General features: G+C 50.6%; 1 protein-coding gene across 2 annotated transcripts; it reads right to left on the reverse strand.

The window, feature by feature from the left end:
* Window positions 1–12,456: 12,456 nt before the first annotated feature.
* MFSD2A (major facilitator superfamily domain containing 2A) lies at window positions 12,457–26,872 on the reverse strand. 2 transcript variants are annotated; one of them, XM_033226982.1, is made up of 14 exons: window positions 26,610–26,872; window positions 24,753–24,887; window positions 23,176–23,300; window positions 17,068–17,191; window positions 16,853–16,931; window positions 16,388–16,545; window positions 15,729–15,819; window positions 15,487–15,608; window positions 15,249–15,332; window positions 14,705–14,788; window positions 14,499–14,611; window positions 13,940–14,083; window positions 13,673–13,849; window positions 12,457–12,908 (listed from the first exon to the last, which is right to left on the reverse strand). In XM_033226982.1, the coding sequence occupies exons 1-14, from the start codon at window positions 26,694–26,696 to the stop codon at window positions 12,845–12,847; spliced, it is 1,587 nt and encodes a 528-aa protein (XP_033082873.1). In that variant the 5' UTR covers window positions 26,697–26,872; the 3' UTR covers window positions 12,457–12,844. The 2 variants fall into 2 exon arrangements, with proteins under 2 accessions (XP_033082873.1, XP_033082872.1); XM_033226981.1 differs by having other exon boundaries at window positions 26,604–26,871.
* Window positions 26,873–26,980: the final 108 nt, after the last annotated feature.

Consider the following 26,980-nt stretch of genomic DNA (forward strand, 5'->3'; position numbering starts at 1 on the left):
GTAGTCCCAGCTACTCGGGAGGCTGAGGCAGGAGAATGGCGTAAACCCGGGAGGCGGAGCTTGCAGTGAGCTGAGATCCGGCCACTGCACTCCAGCCGGGGCGACAGAGCGAGACTTCGTCTCAAAAAAAAAAAAAAAAAAAAAGAAAGAAAGGGAGAAAGAAGGGAGGAAAGGAGGAAGGGAGAGAGGGAGGGAGGGAGGGAGGAAGGAAGGAAGGAAGGAAGGAAGGAAGGAAGGAAGGGAGGGAAGGAAACTGATAAATTTGATGGGAAAAAATGGCCAGGTGCGGTGGCTCACACGTGTAATCCCAGCACTTTGGGAGGCCAAGACAGGCAGATTACAAGACCAGCCTGACCAACATGACGAAACCCCATCAATATTAAAAATACAAAAATTAGCCGGGCGTGGTGGCATGCACCTGTAATCCCAGCTACTTGGGAGACTGAGGCAGGGAATTGCTTGGACCCGGAGGCGGAAGTTGCAGTGAGCCGAGATCGTACCATTGCACTCCATCCTGGGCGACAGAATGAGACTCTGTCTCAAAAAAAAAATTTTGTTTTTTGGTTGGAAAACAAAAATAACTCTGAGCTAGGAGTGAGACAGATTCTCTCCTTCTGCCTGTGGCTGGCTGTGTGACCTTGTGAAACTCCCTTGTCCTCTCTGAGTCTGGGGGCTAGGCTGGGTAGTTCTTGGGCCTTCTCTAGTACTGGCATCCTTTGAGGCCACACAGATGGCCACCTGGGCCAGATGGGAGTCACTGAAGGGGAAAGTACTGGGATGAGTGACTGCGGTGACTGTAGTGGCAGACAGGAGAAAGAGAGACCTTAGGACTCATTCCCCATCTCTTATGAAGCACAGTAAGGGTAAACTGTCCTGCCCTTTCCTATTTCTCTGACCCTCAATAGCCCTAGGACATCCCAGACTCCTCCTAAGCCACCCAGGCCACCTTGGATCACCTTGGGGCAGGAATCCAGCCCGCTCAACCCAGGCTAATTTAACAGGATTTCTGCCAGACAAAGGGCAATTTCCTGGATGGTGAGCAGGCAGGGCTGGGCCTCTTTAGGACTTGGGCCTCACCCCAGAAAGAGCCTTAAGCCACAGCAATCAGGGACTTCTTTGATTGCCCCGGAGATATAAGCCCCACCCAACCCTGCCCAACTGCCCTGGAGGAAAAAAGTAGGCTCTAGATCTTATCCAACACACCCAGTCCTAAACCTTCTCTGACTGCTGCCTCCTGTCATCACTGCCTCTTTCTTCTCCTCTCTTCCCTGTCTCCATTCTTTTCAACATATTTATGACTCCTACTTTGTGCTAGGCACTATGTTAGATCCTAGGTATACAAAGACTTGTGATCCAAAGTGGGTTCTGCCCTAAGAACTCGAAGCCTAGGAAAGACATAGACATGTACAGTTGGTTCTTATGACTTGTAATTGTTGTATTCCATATAGTCACCATGAAAACTGAATTAGCAAATACTAGATCATTGTTCCTAGGGGAAATGGGAAATACAAAATTAGGTTCCTGAGAGCCTCTGATCATAATACTTTTTTTTTTTTTTTTTTTGAGATGAAGTCTCGCTCTGTTGCTCAGGCTAGAGTGCAGTGATGATACAGCTCCAATGAGTGGAAGAACACCAGGGCTCTTGGTCCTCATGCCAGTTTAGATAAAATGACATGGACATACATGGAGTGGTTTTAAGGAACTGAGGGTTTAATAGGCAAGAAGGAAGGGAGAAGAAAGAAGACAGAAGCTCTCCTGTACAGAGGCAGAGGGAGGGGGGCTCCAAAGCTGAGAGAGGAGACTCCACGTGCCATGGACACCAGCCAGGTATATGAAGAGGCTGGAGGAGGTGGTGTTTGATTTGCAGAGGGCTCAGGAGATTAGTTTGACCGGGCATGTCATTCATGTAGCCAACAAAAAAAACTGGCCCTCCCACCCTAGCCTTTTTAATATGCAAATACAGAGCACCATGATGTTCTACACACTTGGGGATATGTGGGGGAGGCCATTTTGCCAGGCACATATGGGGCCAGGGCAAGAAGCACAGGGCAGGAATCCCAATGTTTGGGTGGACCCAGCTTCTAATGGCCTGCATTTGCATATCAAAGGTTGCCGCCCAGGTCTAAGAGCCAGGGCTTTCATGCTAGGCAAAAAATGTTTCTGGAGCTGCTTTAAAAACGAAAACTCTCCCAGGACCCCTTTTCCTCTCTGTCTGCCTAAAATAACTTCTTAATAACTCCTACCACAGTGATGCAATCCTGGTTCACTGCAACCTCCACCTCCCAGGTTCAAGCAATACTCCTGCCTCAGCCTCCTGAGTAGTTGTTATTACAGGTGTGTGCCACCATGCCTGGCTTAAATTTTGTATTTTTAGTGGAGATGGGGTTTCGCCATGTTGGCCAGGCTAGTCTCAAACTTGTGACCTCAATTGATCTGCCCGCTTTGGCTTCCCAAAGTGCTGGGATTACAGGCATGAGCCATCGCACCTGGCTTGATCACAACGCTTTTATTAAATGATCAATACATAACCATGTTTTACATGTGCTTCTATTTAAAGACAGCTTATTTAATTGGTATTGTTGATTTGTTGACATTGAACTCATTGTAACTCATGCCTGAATGAAGCTTGTCTAACACACATATTTTCTCTGTAAGGCACATCACAGCTGTCTTAGTCTATTTTCTGTTGCTATAACAGAATACCTGAGACTGGATAATTTATCAAGAAAAGAAATTTCTTTCTTATAGTTCTAGAGACTGCAAAGTCCAGGAGCATGGTGTCAGCATCTGGTGAGGGCCTTCTTGCTACATCATAACATGGTGGAGGACATCACATGCAAGACGGCAAGAGCGAAAGTGATGAGTCAGGTTGCTCTTCCCCTCCTTGTAAAACCATCAGTCCCATCATAGAGGTCCCATCCCGATTATCTTATCTGATTCCAATTACCTCCCAAAGGCCCCATCTCCAATCAACATATGAATTTGGAGACTAAATTTCCAACATGTGAAATCTGGGGGACACATTCAAACCACAGCGACAGCCTTCTTGTGCTTAGGAACACTAGACAACACTTCAGCACTCTGTTTGGGGCAAGAAAAAGTATGAAATGAAAAAACATGGCTCTAAATGGACCACAAAAAGGACACTTGTTAACAATACCAAGTGAAAAACAGAGGGGCATCACCTTGTTCAGCCTCAGCTGGGAGCATGCACATTAGACAACTTGAAATTTTTGTCACTCTGTGCATATCTATGAATGACCATGAGTATTAATATCAGAGTTGGGAGCTAAGCTATGAGGACACAAAGGCATAAGAATAATCCAGTGGACTTTGGGGATTCATGGGAAAGGGTGGGAGGGGAGTCAGGGATAAAAGCTATACATTGGATACCGTGTACACTGCTCGGGTGATGGGTGCACAAAAATCTCACTAAAATCATCACTAAAGAACTTATTCATGTAACTAAACACCATCTGTTCCCCAAAAACCTACTTAAATAAATAAAACAAAACAAAACAAAATAAAATAAAATAAAAGTTCAGGCCAGGCGTGGTGGCTCACACCTATAGTCCCAGCACTTTGGGAGGCCAAGGTGAGCGGATAACTTGAGGTCAGGAGTTTGAGACCAGCCTGGCCAACATAGCGAAACTCTGTCTCTACTAAAAACACAAAAATTATCCAGACGTGGTGGCAGGCACCTGTAATCCCAGCTACTAGCGAGGCTGAGGCAGAAAAATTGCTTGAACCCGGCAGGTGGAGGTTGCAGGGAGCTGAGATCGCACCACTGAACTCCAGCCTGGGTGACAGAGTGAGACTCCATCTCAAAAAAAAAAAGTTCATAAGAAAAAAATTAATTGTATTTCTATACACTAGCAATGAAAAAAATATGGGGGTCACAAATAAATGTTAGCAAGTAGACAAATTCATAAATGTGGAATCTGTGAATAATGAAGGTTAACTGTGTTTTGCTCTAGGAGATCCTGGAGGAATCTTTGACTCAGGTTGGAAGCATCAAGAAAGACTCCCAAAGAGATAATACTTTAGCTATGTCCTGAAATACAGGGAGGTCCATGCAGGGGGCCCATGACCAAAAACTAAGTTATGTGGTTTGACAAATAATTATTTCATTCTTATTCAGAAGCATTTTGTTGTCCTCATACATGAGGTCACCTCTTTCACTGTATCTTCTAAGTCATCACTGAACAATAGAACTTTCTGCAATGATTGAAATGTTCTGATACAGCATATTCTGTAATACAGTAACCAATAGTCATATGTGGTGATGAGACTTTAAAATGTGATTAGCGTGATTGAGGAATTGATTTTTAAATTCATTTGATTTCAATTATGTAGGATATGATGAGGTTTCTCTTCAAATAGCCTGACCAATCCTTTCTTCTTTAATTCATAGTACTCCCCGCCCAACCCCTTTTTTCTTTTTCTCTTTTTTTCTTCCTTTCTGCCTTTGTTACATGCCCAGACATGCCACAGTACCAGGCGTTATCAGTACCAGCTCACATTCCTTTCCTTATTTGGAAAAAAGACTAGCTCTCTAGCTCATTGCAGATACCCCTCCCCCTTTCCCCTCTCTCCCTTAAGTGCCCACCTTAGCTAAAAAAAAGTTCAAATGTTTAGCCAACCAGGATTAGAGTGCACAACCGACCCTGGCCAATGGGGAAAGGGTACAGGGGCAGGACTTGCTTCGGGAATAAAGGCTCTCATGCCCCTTTGTTCAGGTGTGTTCTCATGGTGACTGACCAAGGAGAAGCACCCCTCTGCGCAGAAGTAAAATTGCTTTGCTAAGAATCCTTTCTTTGAGTGTTCAATTTCCTTAGGATTTTGAACATTATTCCCAACAATTCGTTTTATATTTAAAGTTAAATAGGCAATGTGGTGTGGTTATTACATTGAACAATGCAATTTAGCTTATTGCAGTTTATATATATATATAAAGGGGATTGATTTTTGTGTAATAATTTTATACCCTTTTCCTTACTGAGATTTCTCACTGTTTTTAGTAGTTTTTCAGTTGATTCACTTGGGTTCTCTTAGAATACAAACATGTCATTGACAAATAAAGATAATTTTACCAGGCCGGGTGCAGTAACTTACTCTTATAATCCCAGCCTTTGGGGAGGCTAAGGCAGGCGGATCCCTTGAGTTCAGGAATTCAAGGCCAACCTGGGCAACATGGTGAAACCCTGTTTTAAAAAAAAAAAAAAAAAAAAAAAAAAAAATATATATATATATAAATCAAATTAAATTAAAAATTTTACATATATATTTCCAATTTTTATTTCTTTTTCTTGTCTAATTACATTATCTAATGCAATTTATATTGCTTGTTTATATCGGCCAATGAAATGTATAGTGGCTGCGCATGGTGGCTCACACCTGTAATCCCAGCACTTTGGGAGGCCAAGGTGGGCAGATCACCTGAGGTCAGGAGTTTGAGACCAGCCTGACCAATATGGAGAAACCCCATCTCTATTAAAAATACAAAATTAGCCGGGCGCGGTGGCTCAAGCCTGTAATCCCAGCACTTTGGGAGGCCGAGACGGGCGGATCACGAGGTCAGGAGATCGAGACCATCCTGGCTAACACGGTGAAACCCCATCTCTACTAAAAATACAAAAACTAGCCGGGCGAGGTGGCAGACGCCTGTATTCCCAGCTACTCGGGAGGCTGAGGCAGGAGAATGGCGTAAACTCGGGAGGCGGAGCTTGCAGTGAGCTGAGATCTGGCCACTGCACTCCAGTCTGGGCGACAGAGCGAGACTCCGCCTCAAAAAAAAAAAAGAAAAAAAAAAAAAAATTAGCCGGGCATGGTGGCACATGCCTGTAATCCCAGCTACTTGGTAGGCTGAGGCAGGAGAATCCCTTGAACCCAGGAGGTGGAGGTTACAGTGAGCTGAGATTGCTCACCACTGCCCTTCAGCCTGGGCAACAAGAGCAAAACTCCTATCTCAAAAAAAAGAAATGTTATATAGTAGTAGTGGTGATAATGTGTAGGCTTGTCCCTGACAGTGGAATTCCTAAGTGTGATTTCTTCCCTATTTATATGAAAACGTTACAAACAAGGGGCAAATGATTTTTTTGGCCCCCAGGCTTGCTCATGTTTGCTGTGTTTAGAAGTCCCACTCATTGTTTCCCAAGATAGAAATCTAGACATTGCCGGGCTCTGTGGCTCACACCTGTAATCCCAGCATTTTGGGAGGTTGAGGAGGAAGGATCGCTTGAGCCCAGGAGTTTGAGACCAGTCTTGGCAACATAGCGAGACCTCGTCTCTACAAAAGAATTTAAAAATGAGACAGGAGGATCACTGAAGCTCGGGAGGCGTAGGCTGCAGTGAGCCGTGATCGTGCCACCGCACTCCCGCCTGGTTCGTTTTTTCTCAAAAATGAACAAACGAAAAAGAAATATAGGCTGGGTGCGGTGGCTCACGCCTGTAATCCCAGCACTTTGGGAGGCCAAGGCGGGTGGATCACAAGGTCAAGAGATCAAGACCATCTTGGCCAACATGGTGAAACATCCTCTCTACTAAAAATACAAAAATTAGCTGAGCGTGGTGGCACGTGCTTATAATCCCAGCTACTTGGGAGGCTGAGGCAGGAGAATCGCTTGATCCCAAGAGGCAGAGGTTGCAGTGAGCCAAGATTGTGCCACTGCACTCCAGTGTGGCGACAGAGAGAGACTCCAGCTCAGAAAAAAAAAAGAAAAGAAAAGAAAAAGAAATATAGACATCACTTTCATATTCTCTCCCCATCTCCCTCTCCATCTCAATTATATCCAGTCCTACCAGCAGCCAGATCAGTCCTCTTCATCTCCACTGCCTCCACTAATCTTGTATTCATCAGTACCATTCATTCTTGGAACATGACATGAACAGCCTCTTCATTAGTCTTCCAGCTTCCCTTCACCTTCTTCAATTCTTTCTCCTCAGAGCAGCTGATAGGTCTTCCTAAACTCTTGAGCTATCATATGGCTTCCCTACTTAAAACTCTTCAATGGCCTCCTTCTCCTCTTAGGATAAGGACCAAATTGCTTAACATAACCCACAAAGCCATGTTGTGGACCATCTGCCTCTGCCTTCATCCTCAGCCTCATCTTGCATCCCATTCCTTCAATCTTTGTGCTCCAGCCACACTGGCCTTTCTGTTCCTTGACTCCACCATGATCTCCCTGGCCTCTGGGCTTTAGCACATGCTGTTCCTTCTCCCTGAAATACTGTCTCTCTCTTTTCTTTTTTTTTTTTTTTTTGAGACGGAGTCTCGCTCTGTCGCCCAGGCTGGAGTGCAGTGGCCGGATCTCAGCTCACTGCAAGCTCTGCCTCCCGGGTTTATGCCATTCTCCTGCCTCAGCCTCCCAAGTAGCTGGGACTACAGGCGCCCACCACCTCGCCCGGCTAGTTTTTTGTATTTTTTAGTAGAGACGGGGTTTCACCATGTTAGCCAGGATGGTCTCGATCTCCTGACCTCATGATCCGCCCGTCTCGGCCTCCCAAAGTGCTGGGATTACAGACTTGAGCCACCGTGCCCGGCCTGTCTCTCTCTTTTCTTTTCTTTTTTTTTTTGAAACAGAATTTCACTCTTGTTGCCCAGGCTGGAGTGCAATGGCACAATCTTGGCTCACTGCAACCTCCACCTCCCGGGTTCAAGCAATTCTCCTGCCCAAGTAGCTGGGATTACAGGCATGCACCACCATGCCCGGCTAATTTTGTAGTTTTTGTAGAAATGGAGTTTCACCATGTTGGTCAAGCTGGTCTCGAACTCCTGACCTCAGGTGATCCACCTGCCTCAGCTTCCCAAAGTGCTGGGATTACAGGCGTGAGCAATTGTGCCTGGCCTCATTCACTATATTCTGGCCACACTGGTCTCCTTCCTGTCCTTCCAATATTCCAAGCTCTTTGGGGCCTTGGGGTCTGCGTTGTCTCCTCTACTTGCAAGGCTTTCTCTCTAAGCTCTCTTCACATTTGGCTAATTCTCATCCTTCATGAAGGTCACTTTCTTTTTCTTTCTTTTTTTATTTTTTATTTTTAGTAGAGATGAGGTCTCGCTATGTTGCCTAGGCTGGTCTCGAACTCCTGAGCTCAAGTGATCCTTCCACCTCAGCCTCCCAAAGTGCTAGGATTACAGGCAGGAGCCACTGTGCCCAGTCAAATGTTACTTTCTCAGGACATTCTTTCCTGAGCACTTAAAAGCAGCTCCGTACCAGTTCCCTCCATCACATCTCTCTTCTTTCATGATGCTTATTACGATATAAAATTATTTATTTATCATTGATCTCCACCGAGAATGTAAGCTCTATTTTGTTCACCACTTTATCCTCAGAGCCTAGTTGGTGTATGGCATATAGTAGACTCATTGTAAATATCTGTTCGGATCAATGGAATCGATACTCCAAAACAATGGCAGATCTGGAATTTCTTCTTTGAAATGTGGAGGTGCTGCTCCTTTCTTCCAGCAGGTGGCGCCAAAGCTGTACCTGGTCCTTAGCGGAGGTGTGGGTGGGCTGTGAGGTTGGCAAGACAGGGCAGCAGGGCCGAGTGAAGAGGCAGAGACAGCGTTAGTTGTAGTAATGCTGGATTCAAGCATAGAGGAGGTCAATATGGCTCTTCTCCCAAAGAATAACTAGGTATGATCTGTCCAGAAGGGACCCAGAGTAGCCAATGACCCAGGAGACATTGCTTCCCCTCTTCACCCGTCCCACCCCCAAAGCAGCCCCCAATAATTCAACAGGGGATCTTGGAAGAGGAGAACAATTTTCTGTGAGTGTGAAACTGGACAGAAGCAAGGGTATTCAAGTCTAAATCTCCATAGGATGTTTAGGGGAAACTGTGACCTGGAGAGAGGTGTCACAGTGGGTCAGTGGGAGTCGGGTCTGACGCCCAGCCAAAGCCTGCTCTGGTCCCAGCTCCCGTTCACTCAGCTCCACGTGCCTGCCCCACCCCACCATGCCTGGCCTTCAGCTCAGTGTGGGAGACCACCATGAAAGAGACAAACCCTTAGGGATGTCCCAAAGGCAGAGGGGTAGGGACTGCTTCAGAGGGGCTTGCTGGAGTCAAGACACATTGGATGGGTGTCTGCCAGGTGGAGCTGCAACAGGTGTGTCCTAGGGCCAGGTAGGTGGCCTGCAAAAAGAGCTGCGTCTAGATCTGGGCCTGGGGAGGTCAGTAGGGGTCTCAGACAGGAACTCACAGGATTTCTAGGAAACTTTTTGTTTTGTTTGAGACAGGGTCTCCCTCTGTTCCCCAGGCTAGAGTGCAGTGGCACAATCATAGGTCACTGCAGCCTCAGATTCCTGGCAAGAGATCCTCCTGCTTCAGCTGCCTGGGTAGCTGGAACTACAAGTTGCAAACCACCACACCTGGCTAATTGTTTTTTCTTTTTTTTTTTTGAGACGGAGTCTCGCTCTGTCCCCCAGGCTGGAGTGCAGTGGCCGGATCTCAGCTCACTGCAAGCTCCGCCTCCCGGGTTCACGCCATTCTCCTGCCTCAGCCTCCCGGAGTAGCTGGGACTACAGGCGCCCGCTACCTCGCCCGGCTAGTTTTTGTATTTTTTTAGTAGAGACGGGGTTTCACCGTGTTAGCCAGGATGGTCTCGATCTCCTGACCTCGTGATCCACCCGTCTCGGCCTCCCAAAGTGCTGGGATTACAGGCTTGAGCCACCGCGCCCGGCCTGTTTTTTCTTTTATAGAGTCGGGGTCTCACTATGTTGCCCAGGCTGGTCTTGAACTCCTGGCCTTGTAATCCTCACACTTCAGTCTCCCCAGTAGCTGGGATTACAGGCAGAGCCATTACATCCAGCTTACAGAAATGTTTCTAAACAGGAGAGCTACTGAGTTATCTTGGACAGTTTGCAGAAAGAAAGTGAGGAGATCAAATTAAAGTCAAGGAGACCAGACAGGATACTGGTCTATTCACCCAGGTAAGAGAGCATAATGCCTGAGAAGTAATTGTAGGGACAGGAAAGAAACAAAAGAAACAAGCTTGAGTGGTTTGGAAAACTTTTTTTTTTTTTTTTGAGGCAGAGTCTTGCTCTGTTGCCCAGGCTGGAGTGCAACGGCATGGTCTTGGCTCTTTGCAACCTCCGCCTCCCAGGTTCAAGCCATTCTCCTGCCCTCAGCCTCCCAAGTAGCTGGGATTATAGGCATGTGCCACCACACCATGTTTTTGTTTGTTTGTTTTTTGTTTGTTTTTATTTTTTTTATTTTTTTGAGACGGGTTCTCTCTGTCCCCCAGGCTGGAATGCAGTGGCGCAATCTCAGCTCACTGCAACTGCTGCCTCCCAGGTTCAAGCGATTCTCCTGCCTCTGCCTCCCAAGTAGCTGGGATTATAGGCATGTGCCACCACGCCTGGCTAATTTTTGTATTTTTAGTAGAGATGGGGTTTCACCATGTTGGCCAGTCTGGTCTTGAACTCCTGACCTCAGGTGATCTGCCCGCCTCGGCCTCCCAAGGTGCTAGGATTACAGGCATGAGCCACTGCGCCTGGCCAAAAACTTTAATTTTTTTTTTTTTTTTTTTTTTTTTTTTTTTTGAGACGGAGTCTTGCTCTGCCGCCCAGGCTGGAGTGCAGTGGCCGGCTCTCAGCTCACTGCAAGCTCCGCCTCCCGGGTTCACGCCATTCTCCTGTCTCAGCCTCCCGAGTAGCTGGGACTACAGGCGCCCGCCTCGTCGCCCGGCTAATTTTTGTATTTTTTTAGTAGAAACGGGGTTTCACCGTATTAGCCAGGATGGTCTCGATCTCCTGACCTCGTGATCCGCCCGTCTCGGCCTCCCAAAGTGCTGGGATTACAGGCTTGAGCCACCGCGCCCGGCCAAAAACTTTAATTTTTTTTTTAAAGACAGGAGTTGATGGTTACTGGTTAGAGTGGAGGGAGAGAGAAGGTATAAGTGGGCTTCTATAAACATTATCTCAGTGTCTCTGAGCGGGCTAGCTCCAGAGGCCAGACCAGACCCTAGGCTCCTGCTTTGCCCAGACAGCCTGACATGAGATGGCTGATGGAAAGACAGTGTGGGACTTGCTTTGGTGTTGACAAAACCGCTGGGTCACCTAACAGCCTTAAGTGGTGGTTAAGAGCACAGGCACCATAGCCAACCTCGATTCAAGTATCAGCTCTTCCAGTGACTGTCCAATGACCTTGAGCAGGTTACTTAACTTTTCCCTGCGTCAGTTTCCTTATCTCTAACATGAGGATGACAATAATACCTTCCTCATAGGGAAGTTCGGACAACTATTTGAAGACTAACTGAATTCAAACTTATTACACACATGCAACCATGCCTGTTAGTAATGCTTAATGTAACTTATCAAAGTAACCTGGCAGAACTTTATCAGTAAAAATGGAGGACCCGCCTCCCACCCAAAATGGAGCCCCACACTCAAGGTAAGAACCAAGCCTGAATAGCCTAAGAGCTTCTCTTGTCTGGGCCTCATTTATCTACTAGTAAAATCAGAAGATTTGACAAGTAGCTCCTAATCCTGCCAACTTTGCCTTCTTGTGATTTTGGGGGCTTGGCCTAAGTGTGAGACCCAGTGGTGTGTTAGGCAAAGCTCCTACCGGCTTGGAAGAGCCAACTGCTAAATGTTTAGGGAATGTTCAAAGTAGAACAACCATGGATAACTTGAAATTGGCTATGGTAGGAGTTATTCATACCATGGAAGTCAGCCAAGTGCTCCCAACTAGGCCTTCCCCACCACCCTGTTTCCTACTGGAAGTGTTTGCTTCTTGTCACCAGTGCCTCTGTGGTCAAATCCTCCCTCATCTGATACACACATCCAACAGGTACATTCTCACCTTTGAATACCATCAGTAACAGTTGTGGAGAAAGAACCACAGGTCTCCAGGGACCCCACAGGCCTCCAGCCCTGCCAGCCCTGCAGGCTGAGGCATGCAGCAGGCAGGAAGCACAGTGTACAGGCACACCCAGAGCAAGCGTCTGCCTGCCGATCCCCTAGTCATTCTCAGACACAGGGAAGTAGACGGTGGTGATTACGGTACTGGAGTCTTTACAGAGTTGGGATAAAATTCCAGTTAGGTCACTCAAGGCTGTGTGACTTTAGCTAAATCCCTCTCTACACTAGGGTGTTCTTAGCAAGAGGCCAGGTGCAGTGACTCACACCTGTAATCCCACTACTTTGGGAGGCTAATGCAGGAGGATTGCTTGAGTCCAGTGGGAAGGACTGGCCTGGGCAATATAGTGAGACCTCCATCTCTACAAAAAAATCTAAAAATCAGCCAGGCGTGGTGGTGCATGCCTGTAGTCCCAGCCACTCGGGAGGGTGAAGCAGAAAGAAGGATTGCCTGAGCCGAGATTGCGCCACTGCACTCCAGCCACAACTTCAGACATGTTTGCCCCCACCCAGTAGCACCTGGGGCTCCGTGTGTTCTCTAACAGTCTTAAGGCAGAAGGGCTCAATGAGTGGCTGAGGACACAGACAGAGACAGGCAGCTGTTTTCCAGCTTTTATGAAAATTAATAACATTAATAGCTCACAGACATATACATACACACACATTGCTATGTACACAGTCATTAAGTTATTAATTAGACTCTGTAAAAAAAGGTTTCTACATTAGTGTTCCGGGCTAGGCCCGGTCAGTCCTTGGCATATTCACAGTGGCAGCCCCAGGGCTTTGCCTCATGGGCGGGCAGAGGGGAGGCAGGAGGCCACAGAGCAGCCGGCCCCACGGTGAGCACAGCAAGGGTCCTGGGCCCCCTCCTTGAGTCTTCAGTTCCCTTCCTAGCACCTGCAGTCCAGCTGCTCAGCAAGCCGGCAGACAGGTCCTGATCCCTCCTGTGGCCTTCCGCATGGTGGCTTCGGGCAACGTGGCGGGCCCTAGAGGATGCTAGCCAGCTCTGTGGAGTCTGTTTCTGAGCAGCCAGAGCTGCTGGCCTCGTCCCTGCAGGAGCCAGAGGAGATGGGTTGGAGGAAGCATCCATCCTTACCCCTCCCCAGCCCCACCTGCTTGCTTCCTTCCTCACGTGATCTTGGTCCTACTGTTGGACTAAAGTGAACCACAGGACACAGAGTTTGCTCACTCCCACTTTCAACTGTTGGTTGGTCTGTTTACTGTCCTTGCTGCACACAGGGTACTGTAAACCCCAGAACTACACTCTCGTCTGGGCTGGTTGACGGGCTGGCATGACTCCCTCCACCCTGCCCACTGGTTTCCCCAGATGCAGGGTTCAGGCCACACTCGAGGTCCTATATGCCAGGAGGCTGATGAAGAGTGCAGTCTCTGGAGTGGGAATGCTGAGGCTCAAACCCCATCTCCGCCCCTTTCAGCTGGGTTAGCCACTCTTCCTGCTGAAACCTCAGCTTCTTCACTTGCAGAGGGGGAACCCTAAGAACCTGATATTTAGGGTTGTTGGAGGGATATGGGAGGTCATGGATGCACGCGTCCTATAACAAGGTCCTTAAGGGCAGAGATTTTTGTCTTGTTCACTAGAGCAATCAATGCCTAGCTCATAGTAGGCAGCCAGCATGTATTTGTTGGATAAAGGTAAGACCACTTAACAGAGTGCCTGGTGCATACTTAAGTGTTAGAGCTGTCCAGAGAAGATGTATGGGGGGTGAGTCTGGACTTGGCCACAGGAGACGCAAATTGAGGGTTTAGAGGCAACCATGTCCCCTCCTCCAGCATCCCGTCCCCTCCTCACTCACCTCAGTGCCTGCAGGGCCTTCTTGTTCTGCCGCCGCCTCTCCTCATCGATGGGGTACAGTTTGAAGAGCAACAGGCCCAGCAGGATGAGAACTATGGGAGCCATGGTCACGAGCATGTTCAGTGTAAACTTGACACGTTCCGGCTGCGAGCAGCCACGGGTCTGGTACCCTGCAAAGCTATGGGACCAGGGGGCAGGAGAACGGTGAAGATGGGGCACCTGGGGCCTGGCCCCGCCCAGTCCCGTCCCAGGTCTCCACCACACTCACTCCAGACTGAGGGTGGAAATGCCCAGAGACACTCCAGAGGCAAACTTGGTGAAGAAGACATAGAAGGAGAAGAAGATGGGCTCGGTCCCGTGGAAGTGGGGCTGCTTCAGATGGAAGTCGTCAATGACGTCAGGCAGCATGGACCTGCGCAGGGCAGTGACAGCCATGAGGACCAACCCACTTAACAGGCCTCTGTGTTGATGAGAAGAGGTGGCCCTCTGGAAGCTTCAGTACCATGGGTACACAGCTCAGTGAGGAGATGGCACCTTCACACGAATAAGAAAAGGCCTCTTGCTCTAAGAGGAAGTAGCCCTGCCTGGAGGTGCTCAGCGTGGCAAGTGGAGCTCCTGCCAGATTATAGCCCCCATTTTTCACTCTGATTAGGTGTTCTTGCAAAGCTCACTACCTGTACAACTGTACAGGACAGACCTCCCTCACTCCTAACCTGGACCCACAGAATGACCTGTGGGAGAACACCCCATAGAACTCTCCCCAAGGAGCTTCACAACTGGGGACTAGGGGCTGGAGATAACCGAGGAGGGGGCCTGTATATACCTACCAGGGTAGTAAGAAGGCAGCTGCCACACTGATGCCAGCTGCCACAGCTACCACATATGTGATGATGAGGTTACTCTCCATGAGGGCCACCAAGACGAGAAATGGCACTGCTGACTAGGGAAGGGGGTGCAGGAAGATGACTCAGCTGGGAGGTTCCCCCCAGACATCCCCAACTCAACCCAGGATCTGCTCTTCAACCCCACTCACTGAGATCCCAATATATACAGCTGTCTTCTTGCCAAACCGGGTGAGGAACCATTGCCAGATGGGAATGGTGACAGTGGCTGAGAGCTGTGGAAGACAAAGAGGGCTAAAGGGAGGTGCTTTAGAGCCACAGAGCCCTTCCTGCCCTTCCCAGAACCCCAAAGGGGCTCCTGGCCCTGCCCAAGAGCAGCCAGATGACATCATATGGGCAGCAACAAGATGACAGGCACCTTCGATGGCTCCCCAGGGGAGCTCAGAGCTGGTCCAGGCCCACCTCGTCTGCTGCCCTCTCAAACCTCTGAGCCAAGTTCCTGGTGTCCTCACCCTTGCTTTTGCTGTGCTCGCTATTCAAACATCTAACCTTAAACTCTTTATTTCACAGTCCTACCTACGCAAGGTCCAACCAAATATCCTGAGAAGCCTCCCTCATCCTTTCATGACCTTGGGCCAGCCTGAGAAACATCCTCTGCCTATTCCAAGAACCATTCCACAGCCTATGCCACTTCAGCCCAGGCTGCCTGTGCCCTTGCTCAGGTCCCACACTCACCATGATGGCCAGGAGTAGATTCTGGAATTCATTGCGGAAGCCCAAGGTGTAGGTGCAAAACAAGACAAAGTTCCCCTCCACCAGCTGGGTATGGGGAAAGGTAGGGAAGGAAATGCAAGGAAGGAGGTGATGTTGGGGCTGAGCCTCCCCAAGACATCCCCCATGCTCCAGAGACCTCTGCTCACCCCCTTCCCATTACACCCCCTTCTCAGGCTAAGCATGTCAGACCCCCACTCACCATGAAAGCCAAGGAGGTGAAGAGGAAGCCGGTAATAAGTTTGATGTATGGGCCGTGGCTCATGACCAGCCGCAGGCCCCGGAAGTAGGCGATCGGCTCAGCCTGCTGGGCTTCATAGGGTTCTGGGGGCCAGAGGGGACAGTGAGGAAGGAGCAGAGGCCCCTCCCAAAAGCCTGAGGGCCAGGCAGAAAGACACAGTTGCCCATGCTGAGGCCTGCACCCCTTCCCAGGCACTCCCTTACCTCTCTGCTCCCGCACGCCCAGGGTCAGGATGACAGCACAGATTACATAGATACAGACAATAACCCCCGCTGCCAGCAGGTATGCCTTTTGCTATAAGGAGGTGAAGGCGACATACAAGGACGGTCAGTTTGAGCTCATCCCAGCACCCCAGTTCCAGCAGACCCATTCAGTGATCTTGGGCCAGTAGCCAGTTGCCTCCCCTCTGGGAGCCTCCTGTCTCCTTGTGTGAAACGGGAGGATCACCCCAGGCCTGCTGTTGCTTCCCAAGACTGGACAGTTAGGATTCACAACATGCTCAGAAACCAGGCTGGTTGAGTGCGGCCCTCACACCTGTAATCCCAGGAGTTTGAGACCAGCCTAGGCAACTCTACAAATAATAATAAAAAAGAAACCAGGCTGCGGAGTCTGACAGCCCAGAATTCAAATCTTCCCAAATCTCTGCAATTCACTAACTTTATGACTCTGGGCAACTTATTCAGCCTCTCTAAGCTTCAGTTTCCTGTTCTGCAAAGTAGGTATATTGGGTCTATCAATTGTTATGTATATCAAATGCCCAACATTTACTTAATAAACACTAGCTGTTACTATCTTTAGGATGACTACAAACCACCTCATTGCTCCTTATCTCCCCAAATCCCTGCCCTGCCCGGGGCCTCACCGTTTCTCTGTGTGAAGTGGTGCCATGTGTATGGTTGGCACTTTGTGAAGCCACTGTAGAGTTATTGAGGTCCTGGAAACAAGGCGTGTCTGCTTGGCCCACGATCTGCCCCTGGATCGCCGTGCCCAGCACTGTGCCCAGCACTTCCACAGTCATCCCTGGCAGGAGAAAAGGAGGTGTTTCGGAGGGTCCTCATGGGTCGTGGGCCCAGGGAGGAAGGTCAAATGGGTGGGAGCCTAGCTGTAGCTCCAGGCAGGGTGGGTAGAGGTAGTGGGGTAGGTGACATCTTGGTCCGAACGCATATGCACCTCTCCAGGGCTCATCTGAGCAATAAGGGGATTGAGTTGTTTTTAAGATGGTTTCACACCCATACTCTAGAGCAGAGCAAAGAGCTAGACCCGCAAGGGAAGAAGTGTGGCTGGAGGGTCCCTGGAGGGTGGGGTCAGGTGGGCTGGGGAGACTCACGATAGGCGGTGGCAGAATCCCGCTCAGTCTGCTCGGTGCTGATGAACATGGTGAGAGCCGAGTAGGGAACATGGAAACACTGGCATGGAAGACAGGCCATTGGCCAGTCAGGCAGGTGGACACACCGATGTAGCTTCCGGTACCAACCCTGGGGGCCCCAAGTACTGCCCTCCTCCCGGCCCCCAGAGACACCCAGAGGAGGTACCCACACTCACCGTGACCATCGTCTCAAAGAGGCAATAGAAAAGCAGGTACCAGTAGGTCTGGCCATGTGGGAAGTCGGGCACGAACCAGATGAGGAAGTAGGAGATGACGGCCAGGGGCGTGGAGAAGATGATCCTGAGGAAGAGGAGGGTGTGAGTAGAGGCTACAGGCTGGAGGCTGGAGGCTGGAGCCCAGGAGCCAGGGCCAGCCCAGACTGCTGTGCCTCACAGGGTTCCCACAGGGAAGGAAGCTAAGCTCTTCCTTCCTTCCCCATACTCCTGCCATCCACCCATCCTAGGCCTGTGGGAAGAGGCTGATGGCCAAGCCTGGAATGGCAGATGGGAACTGGGCCCCCAGACCAAAATCCTGGGCATGGAGTGTGAGGTCAGACCCTGAGTCTACTCCAGAGGCACCAGCCTCTAATGGGCTGAGAGAGGTAGGACGGGAGTCCAAGACCTCAGGTGGCTGGGCAAGGAGGCAGAGAGAAGGAGCAGCCCCATCCCCCGTGTTCTCACACAGATACTCATCAACCACACACACACACCCCATTCACACACACACCCCATTCACACACACCCATACCCCACTCTCACACACACACCCCATTCACACACACCCCATTCACACACACCCATACCCCATTCTCACACACACACCCCATTCACACACACCCATCATTCAAACACACACCCCATTCACACACACACCCCATTCACACACACACCCCATTCACACACACACACCCCATTCTCACATACCCCCATTCACACACACCCCACATTCACACACACACCCATTCACACACACATCCCACATTCACACACACACCCCATTCACACACACACACCCTATTCTCACACACACACCACATTCACACACACACTCCATTCACACACACCCCCATTCACACACACCCCACATTCACACACACCCCCATTCACACACACCCCACATTCACACACACCCCCATTCACACACACACCCCACATTCACACACACCCCATTCACACACACCCCACATTCACACACACACCCCATTCACACACACACACTCCATTCACACACATACCACATTCACACACACACTCCATTCACACACACCCCCATTCACACACACCCCACATTCACACACACACCCCATTCACACACACACCCATTCACACACACATACCCCATTCACACACACACCCCATTCACACACACACCCATTTACACACACACACAGGGAAGCTGGCATATGGGGAGAGGCCAGCTCCAAGCAAAGGAGAACTGAAGGCCTAGGTGGGCAAACGTCTGTCTTCCCTGTGTGAGTTCCACACCATCACAAGGGGTTAGACCACAGGATGGACTAACTTCATGGCATCAGTATAGCAAGGCAGCACAGGCCATGGTAAAGAGAAAGGCCTTTGAGCCACTCTTCAGGGATTCCATTCTAGCTCCACCAACTAACTATAAAACTCAGTCTTGGGAGTTATTTAAATTATCTGAAGCTCGTTTCCTCATTTCCTCATAAGTTCCAACTATGGGCTGGGCACTATTCTAATTACTTAGGATAACCAGAGAACAGATACAAAATAATTGCCCTTGTGGAACTTACATACTAGTTGGCAAACAGGAATTTGATATAATTTAAAAGTTATGTATACCATTCAACCTTCATAAGGAATAAAATTCTGACACACACTACAACATAGATGAAACTTGAGGACATTAAGTCAAGGAAAATCAGCCAGACGCAAAAAGATAAATATTGTATAATTTCACTCATGAGGTACCTAGAGTGGTCAAATTCATGAAGAAAGTTGAATAGTGGTTGCTAGGGGATGCAGGGAGAGGGGAGTGGGGAGTTAGTGTCTAATAGGTACAGAGCTTCACTTTGGAAGGATGTAATGGATAAATGGTGGTGACAAAGTGAATGTACTTAGGCTGGGCGCGGTGGCTTACGCCTGTAATCCCAGCACTTTGGGATACCGAGGCAAGTGGATCACCTGAGGTCAGGAGTTCAAGACCAGCCTGCCCAACATGGCAAAACCCCCGTCTCTATTAAAGTACTAAAAATTAGCCAGGTGTGGTGGCACACACCTGTAGTCCCAGCTCCTTGGGAGGCTGAAGCAGGAGAATCACCTGAACCTGGGAGGCGGAGGTTACAGTGAGCCAAGATCGTGCCACTGCACTCCAGGCTGGTGACAGAGTGAGGCCCTGTCTCAAACAAACAAACTCCTTGATTATTAAATCCTTAATGTGGAATGTTAAAACTGCACTGCCCAAAAAAGAACTATTAGAAAACCGACAGGTTAGTATCCCCGCTGTACCAAAAACAAAAACAAAAAACCGAAGTGAATGTACTTAATGCCACTGAACTATACACTTAAAAATGGCTATAATGGCAGTGGCACATGCCTGTTGTCCCAGCTACTTGGGAAACTGAGGCAAGAGGATTGCTTTTCCCCAGGAGTTTGAGTCCAGCCTGTGCAACATAGCAAGACTCTGTCTTGTAAACTTTTTTTTAAGATTATGGTAAACTTTATGTTACATATACTTTATCACAGTTTTACAAAAGTGTTATATAACGTGTTGGGAGATGAGTGCTATGAAGAAAAGAAGTAAAGCTGGCTCCAGGGGCTTAGAATAAGGATGCAGTTCACAACTGGGTGGACAGCGTAGGCCTTACTGAGAAGTTGGCATCCATGCCAAGGCCAGAATGAGAGGAGAGAATTGGCCTTTTAGACATCTGAGGCAAGAGTGGGCCAGGCAAAGGGAATAGTCAGTGCAAAGGCCTTCGGATAGGTACATATCAGCAGGTCTGAGGAAGAGCAAGGCCAGGAGGGCTGGAGTGAAGAGAACGGGGAGATAGAATTAGGAGATGAGGCGGGAGTGGAAATGGAATTCCCAAAAGGCCATTGTAGGTACCTTGGCTCTAGTTCACAGGATCGAAGTAACTTTGAGACTTGGTTGATACTAAAATGTCAAACAGTGTTTGGGACACTAAGTGCTATAATGATCACATCAGGGAAGCCCAGCAGGAGAGTTGGCATGCATAACTAATGCAGGCCACACCAGGGAAGCTGCGGAAAGCCCTGGGCTGGGGAGGAGACCTCAGGCCCAGCTGTTGTAGCCTCCCCATGGGACCCTGCTTGACACCTAGTCTCTCACACAGTGGCCTTGAGAACTCCAGAGAAAGTGACTGTCAAAGTCTTTCTGATTTGGCCAGGAATGGTGACTCACACCTGTAATCCCAGCACTTCAGGAGGCTGAAGCAGGAATATTGCTTGAGGCTGGGAGTTTAAGACCAGTCTGGGCAACATAGCAAGACCCCATCTCTATATGTGTGTATGTGTTTTAATTAAAAAAAGGAAAAGGGCCGGGCACAGTGGCTCATGCCTGTAATCCTAGCACTTTGGGAGGCCAAGGCAGGCAGATCACGAGGTCAGGAGATCAAGACCATCCTGGCTAACACAGTGAAACCCCGTCTCTACAAAAAGTAAAAAAATTAGCCGGACATGGTGGTGGGTACCTGTAGTCCCAGCTACTCAGGAGGCTGAGGCAGGAGAATGGTGTGAACCCGGGAGGCAGAGCTTGCAGTGAGCTGAGATCGCACCACTGCACTCTAGCCTGGGCAACAGAGCGAGACTCCAACTCGAAAAAAGAAAGGGAAAAGAAAAGTCTTCCTGGTTTCAAGAAGAGGATTTAAATGTAGACTCAGAACAGGGGCTGCCCTGAGGCCCAGGAGGAGAGAGGGCTACATGGCTCACAAACCCTGACAGACCCAGTTTCTTCCTATACTGAAAGGAAAGGGGGTTCCAGGTCTCCAGGCCTGGCCTGGGGAGAGGTCAGGTGGTATGGATGGGGAGGTCTGGCCAGGCATGGTGGCTCCTGCCTTTAATCCCAGCACTTAGGGAGGCAGAGACAGGAGAATAGCTTGAGCCCAGGAGTTTTAGACCAGCCTGAGCAACATAGCCAGACCCCATTCTCCACAAAAAGGAAAAAAAGTTTGCACACCAGCCTTCAGCCCACAAGCCATCCCACCTCCACGCATACACAGGCACCACCAGACACAGAAGCACACGCACAAAGGCACCTGCTAGATCAGAAACCGGCCTGAAGGGCCCCCAGCGACTTCCGCAAGCTGGCTGCCACACCTGCCCAGCAAGAGTCGCTCAGTTCCTACACGCCACAGGGAGGGCCTGCCCACCTCCACCTCTCCTGAATCTGTCTCCTCAGGGAACAAGAGCTCCTCATCAGCCTTTGTCAAACACTCCATCCTCTGCTTATAGGCAGCTGAGCAGCTGCTGCTGAGGAGCCCAGTGTGACTGGGAGTAACCCGGCCTTCAGCCACCATGCCTGGGAGTAGCCGCCTCCCATTGGCTGGGCCTCATGAGGCGATGTGGTAGCAGAGCCTCGCCTTCTACTGGCTGCCAGGGAGGCGGGCACAGGGCCAAGTCTCCTGGGCTGGCGCCGGGGGAGCCCTGAGCAGCCTGCACAGGTAAGGCAGGCTGTCCTGCCCCTGGCCCTGAAGACTGGATCAAAGTCTCCAACCTGGGCCTTAGCCAGGGACTGGCAGGATTGGGGTGGGTGGGGGGCCTCGTGGGAAAGGAAGCTGTAGTGGGGGAAGGGGTTGCGGAAAGAGCTTTGAAGGCCGGAGGCCAGGTATGGGCGCCCCTGGGGCAGGAAGGCGCCCACTTAAGCCTGGATGGGCTGGAGATGAAAGGGGTATGCCCCCCCACGCCCTGAAGCAGGATGTCCTGGAGGGAACCAGAGTCCCCGCCTGACAGCCTATCCTGTATGGCTCCCCTGCTGTCTGATCCATGGCACCACCTCCCCCCACTTTGCCCCACAGCCTGATACTGAGTAGCACAGGCTTCGTACCAAGGGAAAAGGTAATTTACGTCATCCAAGGTGCCAAAGGTTATGGGTTTGCTACCCCATTCCGGGTATTACCCCATCCCCTGCTCTGCCAGGAGCCACCCTGAAGGGGGCCAAATTATATATCACTGTGCTGTTGGATGGTGCCACAGGGAGGCGGAGATGCAGCAGGCTGGGCCTGAAGTCCAACTCCCAGCCCAGGATTCTGCAGTTCGCCTGGTGTGGCCTGTACTAGGGACCACATGCCAGCTCTCCTGTTGAGCATCCCTGATGTGGTCATCATAGCGCTTAGTGTCCCAAGCACTGCTTGGTATTCTAATATCAACTTATTTAAGTCTCAAAATTACATCAACCTGATGAAGTAGAATTCAGCCAGGCACTGTTCTAAGAATGTCAATAATAATAATAATAATAATAATAATAATTCAGCACAACTCTGTGAGATAGACATAATTAATATCCCCATTTTATAGATGAAGAAACTTGATACTCAGAGATGTGAAGTGGCTCAGCTCTAAGTAGGGAAATTGGGATTTAAAGCCAGGCAGGGGCCGGGCAAAGTGGCTCACACCTGTAATCCTAACACTTTGGGAGGCTGAGGTGGGAGGACACCTTGAGCCCAGGAATTCAAGGCCAGCCTAGGCAACATAGTGGGAAGCTGTCTCTACAAATAATAATTTTAAAAGATTAGCCAGGTGTAGTGGCACGTGCCTGTAGTCCCAGCTACTCGAGAGGCTGAGGTAGGAGGATCACTTGAGCCCAGGAGTTCCAGGCTACAGTGAGCTATGATGCACTCCAGCCTGGGTGACAGAGGGAGATCCTGTCTCAAGAAAAAAAGGAAGAGAGAAAGAGAGAGAGAGAGAGAGAGAGAGAGAGAAAATAAAATAAGCTCAGGCAGGCTGGCTTCAGAGTACAACTGCTTAACCACTCTGAAGTACTACCTCGGCCACTGTGGGAAGTGATAGAGTGGGAGAATTCAGAATTCCAGCTTCACCAAGGGGAATGAGCAGACCCTGGGAAGGAATGAGGCCTGAGCTGCCCAGCCTAGCACTTTGGCTGGCCTGGAAATGGACTGGCTGAGCATGCCAGTGCCCATGCTCAGGGTAGCTGATGCCTCAGATGGGGTTTCGACACCCTTGGACTTTTAACTCCTTCTCCTCACCCCCCAGCCTGTGACAAGACAGAGAGAAGGGACAAGGAGAGGATATGCTGGAAGTCCTGTCTTGTGCCACCTCAAAGGAACATCTTCTACTCACCAGGGCATAAGGCGACCCAGGCAGGTCCAGGAGGATTTGCTGATGCAGAAGCCCACCAGGGGGTCTGTGATGGCATCCCAGGCTCGGCCCACAAACAGGATGATGGAGGCAGAAAAAGGGCCCACCTGGAATGGGGAGAAGCAAAAGACAACTTCCTCATCCTTCTACTCACCTCAGCTCTCACTGGTAGGCAGAAGCAGAGGCTCCCTCCCTATCTCAGCCAGGATCTTGTGACCCTGAGCTGCTCCCACATGGACCTTACACATCTTCACTTGCCTTGTTAATAACGACAACAGCATTTCTCCAATAACAGTAGCACCGGGTGCCTCTACAGAAGCTTTCCCAGATCTGTCCCCTTGATTGCTTCCCTCCACTGCCCTTGAAAACATTCCCATCAATTCAAATGAATCCACAAACATTTCCTTCCCTCCCTCTCAGTCCTGAGCCCCTGACCACCTGGTATCAGAGTGAGCATTCGCGGGGTGAACACAGTGTGCTTGAGTGTCCCCATCTGTATAATGGGAGTTATGAGCTCTACCTTACAGATTCAAGCTCTATCTTGGATGTGGAAAAATAAGCCTATAGATGGTTTTTAAAAAGGGACTTGTCACTAGCCACTCAAGCTATCCCCCTCCCTTCCCCCAAACCCCCCAGGCCCTAAATACAGACTCTCCAGACTCCTCCTCATCCATCAAAGCCCTGCTATTGCTATTTCTCCGGAGAGTGGGTATTCTTCCCCATACCATAGTCTCCCCAGTCTGACCCCCCAACCCCAGCTCTAACACCCACTACAACAGGTTTACACTTTGACTGCAGGTTCCTCATATTTATACCCCCACTCAAGGCCCAACCCATGGGAGTTACTCAAAAATTAGCTGCTGAAATTTTTTGTTCTTTCTGGAGCTCAGTATTCCCCCTCTGTAAATGGATACAACTAAGACTCGATGCTTGCCAAGTTAGATGCTACATAGAAGACAGCCGGTACAGGAGCCCCAGTAGCCATGGCTATTCTGCCTCCCACTCTCCCATCCAGACAGAGTGAATTCTCAGGATGCCAGGCTTCTGGCCAAGGCCTCTCAATGCACAGAATAGCCCTGTTTCACCCCAAGTACCCCTCCCAGTCAAAGACCCTGTGTACTGGGGCATTCTAACTTAGCCTAGCACCTAAGCGCCCCTCTGCTCCTCAGGTAACGGTGGGATGCATCTCATCCACAAGCCTGGCAACAGCCTGAGCCAAGCCAGCTGACTACCTCCCAGCCAGGGACACAGTGTGCCAGTCGCTTCTAAGAACAGCATCCCCAGCAGGCCCCATTCTCCCTCATCCTACCGCCTACCCCTTCAGGCTCTGTTGCTCTTGCCAGGCAAGGAGGAGTTGCCAGACCTTTCCAGCAAAGACTCCCCTCCTGGATAACTTCCAGGGTCTTCTCATTTCTTGCCCACTGACTCTGAGAGGCAGCAAAGTAGGGATTTGAGGTCCCATTTCACAGATGGGGAAAACTGAGTGAACTGACCCAGGGGTGCATAGTCTTTCCCACCTCAGGATGCTGAAGGAAACCTCGAAGGCTTAGACCACTCACCTGAGCCACATCCAATAGGTAGATCTGAAGGAAGAAACCCAGGGCACAGCCTGTCACCTGGTAGGGGGCTCCCCCAAGTGCATAGCAAAGCTTGCTGCAAACAGACAACTGTTGTTTCTTCTTTTTCGGTTCTTTCTGGGAAGAGGAGAAAAAGATGAAAGGCCCAGGTCCTGGCCTCCATCCAAGAAGGTTCCACAGGAAGGACCGTCCCTCTGGCCAACTCTACCAGAACAAACAACTCTGCTTTGACCTGTTCCTACCCAAGAGATCCACCTTTTTTTTTTTTTTTTTTTTTTTTGAGACGCGGTCTTGCTCTGTCGCGCAGGCTGGAGTGCAGTGGCGCGATCTCGACTCACTGCAAGCTCCACCTCCCGGGTCCACGCCATTCTCCTGCCTCAGCCTCCTGAGTAACTAGAACTACAGGTGCCTGCCACCACGCCTGGCCAATTTTTTGTAGAGACGAGGTTTCACCGTGTTAGCCAGGATGGTCTCGATCTCCGAGATCCCACTTTCTGCAAGAGAAAGGTGTTCTCCATTCTTAGGAACCTGGAAAAGGTTGTGTGAAAGTTGCCCCTAAGCCACTTCCCTCCTGGAGATTCTACTTGTGTGAATCTTGTTGCCCCTAAGCCACTTCCCTCCTGGAGATTCTAAGGAAACTTATCAGCCCACCATCCCTAAAGAACTCCTCCCACGGCCTCAGCCACTGCTCCTTTCCAAGTTTCAGGGGAAGCATGCTCCAGCAGCGGACCTGTCCCCACCTGGCACCAGCTGCCACAACCTGAAAATCCGCTTGCTGCCAAGAGCTGGCTGAGCCCAGCCCAGGCTCCCGCCCTGCCTCAGAGACAGGATCCACCTGCCTACTCCTGGTGAGTGCTCTAGAGAGCTGTGGGGGCCCGGCCCAGCTAGCTGCAGGCACAGCTGTTCCACCTATCCCAGAGCATCCCTGACCACTACAGGCAACCAGAGCTTCAGGCAGACCCAGGAACCGTCCTGCTCTCCAGCTTCCCGACCCATCGCCCTCCATCCCCGAGCTCCTAGAGGACCTTGGAGAGGGAAGAAAGGCCTCCAGGCCTGAGCCCTCTCCGGGTGGGGCACTAGGGAGGTTGGGTTGCCCAGGGAAAGTAGATATTACTCATACATAGTAACAGCATAATTGCTCACCCAGCTCCTTCCAAGGATCAGTTAATAAAATTAAAAGGAAAAGGCAGTCACCTCCCACAAATGTATCTATTGCCTGAGATCCCTTTCTAGGGGGCCGCCTCATTTTATTTGGTCCTTCAAATAAGTCCCCAGGCCTGGGGATGGGGTCGATGGTCTCGATGCGCAAAGCACCGTTCCCGCGCGAACATCCACATTCAGACAAATGCTTGAGGGACGCGGCTCCTTTAAGAGCAGAGCCCTTGTTCTTATGAATGAACTTGAGCTGCCCTAACCGCAGAGTAGAGGCGCAAGCGTACGTGGGTGAAGTGGAAGGTAGGGGATGAGAGAGATGGGGAAGCAAGCGGAGTTTCCCAGATTTCTGGAGTCATTTCTGGCGTATGGGGTGGCAAGCCCCAGCCGCTCAGCACGGAAGAATGGAAACCCGCTAGGCAGAGCCGGAATCACATGGGGCTGCCCGCAGAGCCTCTCCGCAGAGCGCGGAGTGCGGGTGAGCAAAGGGGGGCGACGGCGCCCGCAGCTTTTCTCCGTCACCCCCTGCCCCTGGCACCCCCAGGTCCTCTCTGGCCCGTAGGCTTCCTGTCCCCGGCTATCCCAAGGGTCCCCTGACCAGGCTGACCCCCCGACGCTCCCGATCCCCTATTTCCGACTACTCCCTCCCCTCGCCCTCCACGCGGGGTGCCGGGCCCTCACCTTCACCTGGGCCGGGCGTTCAGTGGCTTGGAGGATGCTGGTGGGCAGCAGCCCTGCCGCGGAGCCGCTCTCGGCGCCTTCTCCTTTGGCCATGACCTGCGGGCCACGCCGCCTGGCCGGGTCGACGGGATGCTCCTCTGACCCGCAGGCCGCCTCTCCTCCCACGCTCGCGTCGCAGCAGCCTTAGCCACGGTCGCCGCGCGCTAGCCAAGCCGGCTGGCAGGCGAGGCACGCACTCTGCTGCACACCCCCTCCGCGCCTCTTATAGTTCTGCCCAGCCCTCTCGGGTGCGGCCAATCCCCGAGCCCCGCTGCCCCGCCTCCAGCCAATCCAGTCGCCCGCCTCCCCCCCGCCCTCCGCGCCTCGGCCGGAGGCTC

This window comes from Trachypithecus francoisi, unplaced genomic scaffold (genome assembly GCF_009764315.1).
Source record: "Trachypithecus francoisi isolate TF-2019V2 unplaced genomic scaffold, Tfra_2.0 Lachesis_group12, whole genome shotgun sequence".
Lineage (NCBI taxonomy): Eukaryota > Metazoa > Chordata > Mammalia > Primates > Cercopithecidae > Trachypithecus > Trachypithecus francoisi.

Coding starts and splice junctions, on each gene's coding strand:
- MFSD2A (XM_033226981.1), bottom strand. CDS start 26,696: ATGGCCAAAGGAGAAGGCGCCGAGAGCGGCTCCGCGGCAGGGCTGCTG. Junction 24,888..26,603: donor AACGCCCGGCCCAGGTGAAG/GTGAGGGCCCGG, acceptor TCCTCTTCCCAG/AAAGAACCGAAAAAGAAGAA. Junction 15,609..15,728: donor GGGCGTGCGGGAGCAGAGAG/GTAAGGGAGTGC, acceptor TCTGGCCCCCAG/AACCCTATGAAGCCCAGCAG.